The sequence below is a fragment of the Aureobasidium pullulans genome, assembly GCF_000721785.1.
Source record: "Aureobasidium pullulans EXF-150 unplaced genomic scaffold scaffold_44, whole genome shotgun sequence".
Taxonomy (NCBI): Eukaryota; Fungi; Ascomycota; class Dothideomycetes; order Dothideales; family Saccotheciaceae; genus Aureobasidium; species Aureobasidium pullulans.
In genome coordinates this window covers 53,507-65,804 of record NW_021941064.1, presented here as the reverse complement: position 1 = coordinate 65,804, position 12,298 = coordinate 53,507, and the positions used below count along the sequence as shown (strand labels likewise).

The 12,298-nt window shown below is 50.3% G+C and overlaps 3 protein-coding genes across 3 annotated transcripts; 2 read left to right on the top strand and 1 right to left on the bottom strand.

Annotated features, from left to right (window-relative positions):
- Positions 1 to 215: 215 nt before the first annotated feature.
- Positions 216 to 1,658, top strand: M438DRAFT_360338 (uncharacterized protein; the record flags this gene model as incomplete). Its single annotated transcript, XM_029907427.1, has 1 exon — positions 216 to 1,658. The coding sequence occupies one exon, from the start codon at positions 216 to 218 to the stop codon at positions 1,656 to 1,658; it is 1,443 nt and encodes a 480-aa protein (XP_029754842.1).
- Positions 1,659 to 1,757: 99 nt separating this feature from the next.
- Positions 1,758 to 2,403, bottom strand: M438DRAFT_410081 (uncharacterized protein; the record flags this gene model as incomplete). The annotated part of the gene is made up of 2 exons (XM_029910066.1): positions 2,056 to 2,403; positions 1,758 to 1,875 (listed from the first exon to the last, which is right to left on the bottom strand). The coding sequence occupies exons 1-2, from the start codon at positions 2,265 to 2,267 to the stop codon at positions 1,758 to 1,760; spliced, it is 330 nt and encodes a 109-aa protein (XP_029754841.1). The 5' UTR covers positions 2,268 to 2,403.
- Positions 2,404 to 3,174: 771 nt separating this feature from the next.
- On the top strand, positions 3,175 to 4,797 carry M438DRAFT_329515 (uncharacterized protein; the record flags this gene model as incomplete). The annotated part of the gene is made up of 4 exons (XM_029903253.1): positions 3,175 to 3,297; positions 3,350 to 3,684; positions 3,733 to 4,303; positions 4,361 to 4,797. 4 exons carry the CDS (start codon positions 3,175 to 3,177, stop codon positions 4,748 to 4,750), a joined length of 1,419 nt encoding a protein of 472 aa, XP_029754840.1. The 3' UTR covers positions 4,751 to 4,797.
- Positions 4,798 to 12,298: the final 7,501 nt, after the last annotated feature.

Sequence of the window (12,298 nt, the reverse complement as noted above, 5' to 3'; positions counted from 1 at the left end):
GTTGCGCTGAGCATGGCGTGCACCCGCCATGCCGAAAGCATAATTTCAGCCTGTGACGTGATGATTTGAGATGACGAGGTCCAGATCGATAACGTCCTCGAGGCTGACCATGCAGCTCGCATGCTTGATTGAATCGTAGGAGGTATCATGGAAGCTTACATGTCAAAATATGTCCCCTAAACCTCAGGCTCATACGCATCCCGAGTTCGCCAAGTATGAGCGCCTTCAGCAAACGCGGACCTACCCTGCGAACGAAAAGCGGCTGCCTCACTTGCCGCCAAAGACGGAAGAAATGCGACGAAGCGCATCCTGCATGCGTTCGATGTATCAGCGCCCAGCGAGACTGTATTTGGCCATCGTCTGCACAATTGAAAGATCGTCGAAATCTCACGCGTAGGACCTTGGAGAGCACGCTCATCGAGAACGACAATCGTGAAGATGAGGCCATCGAGCTCATACCTCGTATTGCGAGAAGCGAGGTCGATCTGAGCAACACTGTCTCGGAAGAATGCTTACAGATGGTTGTGGGCCGCCACTTCATCGAACACTGCTATTCTCTTCTCATCAACTCAGATAGTCATCCAAGCTTTCACGACGACTGGTCGGCAAACATCCAAGACTCCATGCTGGCTTGTACGAGCCTTTACTACTCTGTGCTCGCCAACTCTGCCTCTCACCTCTTTATATCTGATCGGACTACTCAGATGGAGCAGAGAGCACTTGCATATTATTCTCATTCACTCCGCGACCTGAGTCAAATCATCGCACTGCCTTGTCGGGACGACCCAAATCGTCGCAATGATATCCTTACGAGTGTTGTGTTTCTCTATCTCAATGGCTGTATGGGACATGGAACCTACGACGATATTCCCGTTCATCTCAGCGCCGCCATTCGACTTCTTGATCAACAATTCTTCCAAGCAGATTCTGCTCCGACTTTGATGCCCTCTCAGTTGGTGACAGTCGAAAGTGTTATTTATCAAGTCTTCCTTGTCCGTATGGGACTCTGGTCCAAGCCCCCAGAGGAAGGTCAGCGTCTGGAGTTTGACCCTATGTTCTGGTTAAACTGTGAAGCTTTGTTACTCCGATCCACACCATTCCCAGGAAGCCCCAGAACGTGGAACAGCCCGGTACTTGGTGTGGAATTCGAACTGTACAAGGTCTTCTTGATGATAAGAAAACTCTGGGACAGCGATCGGTCGACTGTCGATTTCAAGAGAGCAGTACACCAGCTCAAGACAAAAATCACACCATGGGAGCTAACAGTAGGCATGCAAGGAAAGCACTGCATCGAAGGAGACACTGAAATATTGAGCGTCACCCAAGATGCGACCGCACTTTTCGTCATCGGTGCCTCTTTGCTTGTCTCCCAGTTACCTGGTTCAATCAAAGGAGCAATACCTTTACCTTTTGTCATCGATGACTCGCGACTTTTGCAGGCAAAGTCGATACTAAAACGCCGCGCTGGAGATCAGAGATGGGGCAGAAGTCATCTTCCCAACTACCCTCTTTATGTTCTTGGCTTCTTCATGCGCTCGGATGAGGACATTGCACTGGTTCGTCGAGACATGCAACAACGGTTGCAACAGATGGCTTGGTCTATGATCGATCGTTTCTGGCGTGATCTGGAGTCCGTGTGGTCCACGAGACCCAAGTGATGCAATAATACATCCAAGACCACAATTAGCGACTTTTATTGCTGGACAATAAGCGACACGGGTCTTGCGGTTGGATACAGAAGCAACCGCATCACCTGATCAAACGGCCTTTCGTTTGATCTCTTTGAGCCAGAGCAGGACTGCTTGTCTATCTCGAGCAGCGTCCTGCATCCAAGGTAGTGAGCTAACTACGCGCCATACCCCTGGCACATCGTCGCTTGCCAAACAATATCAGGTATGTTGTCGCAACCTTGAGGGGTTTCGTTCGACCTGGAACTATGCGCAAAGCTTCATGCCTCCACCCATAAGGCGGCAGTACAGCTTCAAAGGAAGGCCAACACGACAATTCGAAATAACAGGCTCAAGACGAATGGAACCTGATTCCTCTTTTTCTTACGTGGTAGTCAACATTGTTGACTGCGGAGGCACGATATTGAGGGCGCTCTGGAAGTAGACAGCATCTTGAGCTGCGCTGCTTGTGGCGGCAATGCTTGTCAGACCGTACTGCAAGAAGATCGAATTCGGTATAAGCTCGCGCAGTGCCGTCGCGCGACCTTTGATGAAAGCTTCAACGGTCATCTCAGGCTTAACGTTAATTTGTGCCGGCATCAAGACGTATGTTGGGCTAGAGTAGCTCCTGAATTACCAAGAATTGACGCATGACCTGACATAACCATGCTATATATGATTGAGTCATTGTCGAAATAGATGGATATCGTTGAGGCCACTTTGGAGTCTGTGTAGTTAGTCAAAGGCCTGATATGTTGAATCTGCCGAATTACCAAAGGCGCGCGAGAAGCATGAAAGAGTGGAAGTTCATCGAGGGACCAGCGTTGTGTACTTCACAGTTTACCGGAGCGACGATGGACAAACAAACTCCGAGTCCAGAACATGTTCTTCCCGCGACCGAGGACCGTTGAAAAGCTTCTCTTGGCGCTCCGATTATCCGCCTGCCCTCGAACCTGTCAAATCTGTGTCAACAGTCGTTCGAGTATTGGTGCACTACTGGCCAGTCGCTGTTCGTCAGGCAATGTCGATGCGCCTACATTCCTCCAATTACAATCCTACGAGATGCCAAGTAGAGATGAGACAAGCACCGCTCGTTCTGCGACGAATCAATCATTGAGGTACATTGTTTATGCGACCTGATGGCACGGGAACAATTTACACGCGAATACAGCTTTTGCCATCGAGGTATTATGGACGTTTGCTGACCATTACACTCGTCGGCTGTGATCTATAATCTATAGGTCTATCAAATCATAATGTAAGCTCAAATCCCATTCGAGACCAACCGTTGTCGATATCAACTCTACTAGTCTCATCCGTGAACTGTTTTGAAACGTCATCCTTCGTCGCACTTCCTTTTATTGAGACAATTCTTGTCGCTCTTTTCGCGACAATCATCACTTTCCTGGCAATACCGCAAGTTGCGACCATTGAGATGCCACACTCAGACTCCCAAGAACAAAGTACCATGGAAACCTCGGCGACAGGTTCACGGCCTCGCAGCGGTATGGCTGACTTCTTCGCGCCCGATGTTTTCCAAGCCGTCCTGAGTGATCCCGCCACTGCCATCCGGCTCAAATCTTTCTGCGAATCCACCGCTTGTGACGAAAACATTGTCTTCTTAGAGAAGGTATGTTTGGAAACTCAAATTTAGCCGACAAAGACACCAACCACAAGCCTAGATCGAGCAGTACAGCCGGCTTCTGACCAAAGCACGAGAGCTGTTGCTTGACATTCATGCCACCTACACTTCTCCCAATGCAACCGAACCAGTCAACATCTCGGAGACCATCTCAAAGGACTTGAATTCCGCCGTCAATTCTGCCACTAGCGTCACATTCTGTGCGATGCAGGATATATTTACCCCTGCCCGGAAAGATGTAGAGGGTTTGATTCGCGATGATATCTATCCTCGATTCGTGACACACCAATTGACGGCAAGCGCGGCGATGGCGTTAGCTCATGACCGCAAGACTTATCAAGGACTTGGTGACTGCTTCTGTCTTACAGATCCTAAGTAGGGCATCCCTCACTGGATAGCTCAGCATAAGTTAACACAAAACAGAGTTGCAGATAACGCAATATTGTACGCTTCTGATGGCTTCCTTGATGTTACAGGCTACAGTCGCCGTGAAATCATCCCACGTAATTGTCGCTTTCTGCAGGGCGCAAGGACCGAGCGTTCGTCAGTGACTCGTCTGAAGTCTGCCATCGACAATGGTCAAGAGAATGTTCAACTTCTCCTCAACTACCGCAAGGACGGCACTCCGTTTTGGAACTTACTATACGTCGCTCCGCTTCGCGATGAAGCCGGAAACATAGCTTTCTTCCTCGGTGGCCAAATCGACTGTTCGACAACTGTTCATGGCAAACCCGACGTGATGAGGATCTTGAAGCTAGATGGCAGGAGATCCTTCGAGTCAACCCGCGGCAATTTGGCAGTGGAAGACACGTCAAACTTGACCGCCACATCACCAAGAGAGCATATGAAACGGCATCGTTCTATGTTTAAGTCAACATCAAGCGTGACCACACAAGTTAGACAAGGACCGGGCATGGAAAATGATCTGATTGGACGGCTTGGGAACATGAAACTCGAGACGCAGATGCAGATGTTTCAGACGGCATACTCCAAGGTGAGGTTTTCCCTATACCCACACGCGCAGTTCCAAGTTCCTGACATGTGTATGCAGTACGTTGTGCTCAAGATGAAAGATCGTACAGGTCTCAGCATTGCGCACTATTCGAGTTCCGCGGGCGACTTGCTACGCTCAAGTCGAACGCATGGCACATCTGAACGGATCGTGAACGAAGACATCTTCAAACTTCTGGCCGAACGCTCACCCTCATCCTCGTCTGTCATGAAATCATACAAGAAAACAGTGACAGATCTCTTGGCTGAGGGAAAAGCAGTAAGCGTGGACATTGAGCTGGTAGTCGAGGAAAAAGCTCGGAATCTGATGCCGACAGGGCCTGGAGGCAAGACAGAAGAACGGTTGATTAGTCACTGGACACCTTGTAAGGACGAAGAAGGCCGGACAAAATATGTCGTGCTTGTCCTCGCGGAGCGAAGAGATTTGTAGATATACCCAGCATACGAACATGATACACCTTCTGCAGACATTGTGATACTGACCAGGTGACGCGTTGCAAAGTGGAAGGTGAACCTTGTAGCGTCCGTGGACAAGAGAAGAACACGGTCGCGAAAGACATCTGAACTTGTCGCAAGTTCGGCGGAAGGATGTCCGAGTGCACCGACTGCAGTTTGGTTTTAGCTCAAGCTCCCTTGACACTTCGGCCTCGGTAATGAACGCTCGACCTCGGGCATATTCTGATCAACAAAGCGAGACAACAACAATGTAGGTATCTGTGGACTTTGTCTGTCGTAAGCTAGCGCAGCATCAACTACTGTCGCCTTAGAAGTTAGAGATCTCCTCATGCAGCAGCAAACCTTTAACCTCGAAGATGTGGTCCCCACGCGGTGTAGTCGACATGGGCGATGCAATCCAGGGTCACGATACTTTTTCCACACCACTGCCGAATCGGATACCGAGCGAGTCCACTCTAGACAGCGAACAAACGACTCCATTCTTCCAGCTTCGCCTCGTCTCCAAGGCCGTTCGATAGCAGAGCGAGAGCCCAAATCACATCACGTCGTCGGCGCTGTCACGGTCCGGTCTGCCGCACATACCTGAGGCAATGGGACAAAGGAGGATAGATAATGATACGCGTCGTCAATGTCCTCTCGGAAAGTGTCCGGCGAATCCATCTCGAAGTATCGCGTCGGCCCGAGTATGCTCCGATGCCCAGGGAGATGTTGACGCACATCTTGCAGAGCCATGGATGATTTCAAAACCAGATAATGCTTAATCGCCATCAACGCGCATCGGTGTCGAAAAACCAGACGCGCCATCGGTCAGTTCTCGTACTCGGTTCTTCAAGACAGTCTGGTTCATCGGTCTCCATATTCATGTAGACGTTGAGGAATGAAGAGCTTTCGCACGTAAGCCCATCGTTAGAGCCGAGCATGTAGCTCCTACTTGTGGAGTCTTGTAGCAGGGCTTAACGTTCAGTTCACAGGAGTCAATCGTGGCTCTACATGTTCGAACCTTGCAATTTGTGTGTCTTTCGACGAAATCCACGTGTAGCTCTCCGATCACGAGTTCAAATTGTGGTATTCCGTGGCCACGAGGTATGGATGATGTCGTCCAGACCGGTGCAATTGGCACAAGTGGCTGAGCGTAATGTTGCCAATCGACAGGTACATACCGCCTTGAAGCCGTAGGGCAGAGACAGTGAAGTATTCTGCTAGACTGGTCGGACTGCAGCCCCAAGTCAAGCTTCCGATATCCAGCATGAATGATTGAAAGTCAATCGACTCGAGTAAGAGGAGACTGACTCAACTCAAAGTTTTGATCATCCATTTACTCCGCAAATCACCTAACGCTTTCGTCGTTTATAGCTCCCTCACTCTTGTTTTTCATCCTTTGATGTCTCCTCTCACTGTCTTCGCTCGCTTTCCTCGCCAATGACGACTCAATGTTCTGACACCACGTCAAGTCTTTGCCTGCTTCATGGCCCTTCACATTCAGAACGAGACTCCATGTAAAGCTTTCTCGATTCGGTAAACACACTAGAATCGTTCATAACCACTTGCGCACAAGCGGTGCTGACTCCGGGTGGTTCATGAAACGCTCTGATTCGGATGGGGCGGGATCCGAAAATCCTGAGACAGAAACACATGTGGATATACCGTTCTGGATTAAGATTTCGCGAGCCAATGTCTACAAGTTCTGTGGATGGGCGTCCACGCATGCATTTCACCAGACAGCCCTGTCTGACACAGATTTGGTGTGGGCTAGCGCCCGTTTTGCGAGGGATTCCTTATAGACATGAATCCGCCGAACTACGGATGCAGTGACTTGGCACTACAACATTCACTTTCCTGTACCCTCACCAAAGTGACTTCAATTCATCCATAGCACGTGGAATGCAAGTGTCACATGAAAAGGTACCCTAAGTATCATCATTTCGTCTGCCAATGGATATACATGATTCCAGGTTAGACACATGTATTCAACACCGTCCACCTTGATCAAGCTTATATGGTAGATAGGGTTCTGAATCCACTACATCAGCACCTGAATTCATTTGCTGCAATCCATATCGTCACCTCGCTATCCTACACCACAGTATTATATATCAGGTTTCAAATTCTCCACTCCGGGACCGGACGACACAGATACTCAACGTCTTCCGCAGAGATCCTTCTCTCCCAGCTCTTGAGTGATCCTACGTTGCCCGTTACAAACCTCTCTTGTAGGATTTCGGCCATGAGAGCCGACCTTCTCTCCGTTATTGGGCTTGGTAAGCCAATGGGACATCGGAATGGAGCCCAAAGACGGCTCTGAGTAGCCGAAGCAGAAGAGGACCCTTGCCAAAAGTTCCGTTGTGTCGCGAACCTTCTAGGCGAGCACCAGAAGTCGTGCATCAAGATTGCTCTTGTCTTGTGTGTGTGTGTGTGCCACGTGCCGCAGTCCAATCCTATGCATTCCTGATAAGTCTATCAAGAAAGTCCCATCCTTGTTGTGAACTCAAATTTGCCGACTCAACATAGCAATGCCAAAAGAGAGGATAAACATTGCATTTGTCTAAGACAACTTATCACAGGAAGCAACAGTCAGAACGAAAAAGTATTGAACTCTCAACAACAAGATGCATTGCGAGCGGAGATTTGAATACTCCTAAACACAGATGTAGCATATAAAGCTCACCCACATCCAAAGGGTTTGTCACAATCACGAAGAAGCTTACCTGTTCTACCTTTATTCAATTTCTTTGGCACAAGCGTCTTTGTATCAGCATGCGTCTTACCTGCTTCTCGATCAGCGTTGTTTGGCTGCTGTTGACCAGCAGCTCGGCAACACATACAAAGCGGCAAGCTCTCATTGATAGCATTGGCGACTCGACTCTCGATGATATAGTTTCCCAGATCAGAAACGACGGCAATCTTACCTTGCTTGGCGATCTGCTTGAGGTGGCAGTCGATGCTTTGACAACAGAAGCGACTGCAGTTGCAGAATGCGACAACCCCTCTGTTCCTTTCCCAGCCGAGTTTGATGGTTCGGGCTCGAAGTCTGGCCAAAAGGGCGCCGAAACCGGTCCAGGTGGAAGTGGGTCAGGTCTGCCATCCACTACCCGTGTAGTCTCCCAACTCTCGTCTCTCCTCGGGGCCGTTGCTTCTGCCGCTACCTCTGTTCCCGATACTACCAAAGGTGATACAACACCTGGACAAGCAGCCGCAGCTGCTGCTTCCTCAGCACTGGACTTTCTCTCTTCGGCAAGCTCTGCAGCTTCGGTTGCCCCTGGGATATCTTCATTGTTGATGTCCATTGTCGACAATACCGCTGCCCTTCCTAGCACTGAAGTTGCTTCGCTTGTCGATGCCGCCATGAACGCACCTTCGTTCGTCTCGACGAATGTCCCTACCACACGTACAATAATCTCTTTTCCTCTTTATTATTCTCTGTCGACTACCACGCCTGCTTATGGAGTTAATGGTGAAGGTTATGGCGGGTCGAAAGCTAGCGGCATTCTATATTCTACACCCAACTCCATCCACACATCCACTCCTATCGCATCAACGACGTTCAAAGCTTCGAGCCTTCAACTGTCCGCCGACGACAATCTCGCAACCTCGGTCCCGACTGCTGCCTTCAATTCACCTACTAGTCTTGCCTTATCACACTCTTCTGACAAAGCTGAAAGTACCAACGTCGTGAACAGTGGCGATGGAAATGGCATTGGAGATGGGCAGAATGTGTCCGGAGGCAGCAATGAAGGCTCTACTGACGGTACGTCTTCACCTGCTCTATCCTCAATCCACGTCACTGTCGTCGGTGGTTCACCTTCAAGCTCTGCGATTGCCCCCTGGGTATCCACCACTGCCTATGCTGGATCCTCATCTTCTGCAACTCGCTCTTCTGACCTCGCTGGTGCGACTGAAACGTTCAGGGATGGTTCCACCAGCTCGGTCTTGGACGCTGCCTCATCTGCGTCAAATTCAGCTGAGATCCTGCCTTCTCCAACACCCTCGCCGCCATCCCAGAATGCTTGCCCATTCATTAGCACATCGGTCTTTACCGTCTCAGGATCGCGATTCACGCGCTATTGTAATCGATTTTATGGTGGCAAAGTCCTAGAGCTCGACGGAAGAGTCCTCAAGCGACAAGCCACGAATTCCCTCGATTCTTGTATCGACACCTGTGCCCCCGAGTCCCGCTGTGTCGGGACTTCATACGAGTCAACCAGCGGTTTCTGTACTTTCTATAGCTCGCTCGTCGATGGGATCACTCGAAACGGTATTCAATTCGCTGTTCGATTGGACACAGCTTCTTCGGTTCTGGACCCTAACGACGCACCTGCAAGTACCACCGAGACATCGGTAAGCGTGTCCGCCCGCAGTTCCAGTAATACGAGATCAAGCGTTACTTCCGAAGCCTACAACTCACGTGGCAGTCGTTCCTCGTCTTCGACCTCCCAACTTCCGACCGATAACGCGATAGGAGGAGGTTCAGCGAGCTCCCTTGTCTCTTTCTCACAGGTCCCAATAGCTACCTTCATGTCTACAAGCATAACCTCCGCTATGGTCAATATCAGTACTTTATGGTCAGCGCCAGCTGTGTCCGGGATGTCATCTGCCACTGGAGCTGGGGTTTCCACCAGTCGTTTGCCAGGATCCAACACGACTTTGGTCTACGCCAGCCAGCCCTCATCGTCCTTCTCGCAGATTTTAACCGTCGGCGGATCGAATACAAGTGCTTCAAGCTCATCAAGCCTTGAGCTAATAACTGCTACATCAATGACCGGCGAGATCGTCGCATCGGCTTTCCCGTCTAATACTTCATCTGTCATCGGAGTTACGGTCAGCGCGACATCTCCCAGATCAAACTCGAGCAGCTCAAGCATGAGTGAGAGCGTCGTACTCCGAACCAGTTCTCTGACTCTAGGTTCGGTTTCCACAACTGCGGTTGGAACCAGCGGTTTGAGTACAGCAGTAGATCCCTCGGGAATCATCTCGTCAGTCTCTAGCGAGACTACGAATCCCGCCACCTTGATCAATAACGCCAACGCGACAACGTCTGGCTTTTCTACACCAGGCTTCTCTTCCGTCGCTACAACCATCGCTGGGGATTCAACCGGCGCAAGATCTACGACTTCGAGCATCGCTCTATCGGCCACCAGCGACATCACTGTCTTCCCCACTAATGTTTCAACATCTGGGCTGGCCTCTTCCTTGGTCTCTAATGTCAGCGATACTGCTACAGCTGTCAATCCGTCAAACACTCTTGGGTCTATCTCGAGTCAAACAACTGAACTCACTTCTGCTGCTCCATCAATCTCCACCACTATCATTGTATCTGTTACAAGCACCTCGGCTACCAATGAGAGGCCCCCTAGTTCTACAGATACGTCTAGCATCACCAAGTCTTCTGCTGGCGATGTTTCTTCCCTCCTTCCTAGCATCACATCTACGGTGCTGAGTGTTTCCACGGCCATTTCGTCAGATGCATCCAGCGCCAATGCTTCCATCACTAGCGGCATCGGGGCTTCTACCAGCAATGTCCTCAATCCTACAAGCAACTTATTCACAAGCGACTCATCCCTACCCGTCGTAGCGAGCACCTTAAGTGGTGACGCATCGAATGGTATCACGGCCACCAGCAATCTTCCTACCTCAATTCTATCTACCGTCTCACCTGCCGTAATGACGACTACCACGAGCTGTGGCGGCGCGCTGATCGATCTTTGTGTCACTCTGGGCATCTTGGATGGTGTCACAATCAATCTTGGGATTGGCGGTGGAGCAGGAGCCACTCCTACAGCCACCGTATCTGCTCTATCTTCTGCTTCTGGAGGATTCACTGCAACACAAACCCAATGCGATGGTGTCATATGTTTTGCAGTTGGAGTGGGACCTTCCATCACTGCCACGATCGGCGCCATAAATACAGATGGAAGCATTGTGCAAATTGGGGCTGGGCTTGGAGATACAGCCTCTACAACTGCATCTTCAGTGATTCCTACTACCAGTTCTGGAGACAATATCATGACTGCTCCAAGCTCTTGTGACGCAGGTTCTTGCGAATCAATCACGAAAGAGTCATCCACCACAATCAATCCCGGCGCTCTGAGCACAGAGGCAAGTTCTGTTGGTGCTGGAAACGGCGACTCGGCGACTCCTACGCATTCTGCTCCTCTAATCACAAGCGCTGCTGTCGTTACTACTGATGCAACAATCTCGGGTACTGCCATCACTGCAATTTCTACGTCTTGTTCTGGTGATCTGCTTGATCTCTGTGTCACTCTAGGCCTGGGTCCACTCGGTACCGTTAGTATTGATGTTGGTGTACTCCCTACGGGAGGTAGTAGTGCTGCTCTCACGACTTCGACTCCTGCAATCACGAGTTCTGCTGCTCTTGCTATCGATACAACAATCTCTGGCACTGCCGTCACCGCAATCTCCACCTCATGTGCCGGTGACCTGCTCGATCTCTGTGTCACTCTAGGCCTGGGTCCTCTCGGTACTGTCAGTATTGATGTGGGTGTTCTGCCTACGGGAGGTACTTCCGCTGCTCCTACGACTTCAACTCCTGCAATTACGAGTTCTGCTGCTCTTGCTACTGACACAACAATCTCTGGCACTGCCGTCACCGCAATCTCCACCTCATGTGCCGGTGACCTGCTCGATCTCTGTGTCACTTTAGGTCTTGGTCCTCTCGGTACCATCAGCATTGATGCTGGTGTTCTTCCAACGAGCAATTCTGGCGACCTAATTGATACTAGCATTGGTGCTACGCTCCTTCCTGCTCCGTCAACTGCCACGAACGCTGATTCTACTATAACAAGTCCTGCTGTGATGTCTACTAGCACAATTATCTCTGGGACTACGATTACTGCTCTGTCTACATCTTGTGATGATGCACTCATCGATGTATGTCTGACAGTGGGTATTGGCCCTCTTGGTACTATCACCGTTGATGCGGGCGTCTTACCTACTACCAACGGACTTGTCAGTACAAGCAGCACAAGCGCGGCTCTTGCTGGATCGTCGGCGACCCTTCTTCCTGAAACATCGGAAGTGACCAGTTCGATCTTCTCTGGCTCATCAGCAGCGACCAGCTCAATTCCGACCGTATCATCAGCAATGACCAGCTCGGTCCTTATCGGGTCGTCGGCAGCAACTAGCAGATTACCTACCACATCGCAGGTGACAAACACTCCACCCGTCACTTCCGCCCCAATCACGACCGCATCAGTTATCTCAACCACACAACTGAGTACCAGTTGCTCAAGGGGACTCCTTGGCCTGCAGGTTTGTCTCACATTAGGTTTGCCCGGGGTGGTCACGATCCCGATCAATCTCAAACGTGAAGCAACCACATTTGTGACTGCCATTCGTAAGTAAGGGTATGATTGGGCGTAGATGATTGATGAGCAGGAGTACGCTTGTGAGAGAATGTTGTCCCTGCTCAACGCAGAAGGATGCAGTTGCGCAGGAATACTTGTAGCAGCACAGAGTCCTCCTATGATATAATACCGATGGAAATGAGATAGGATGGGGTTGAACA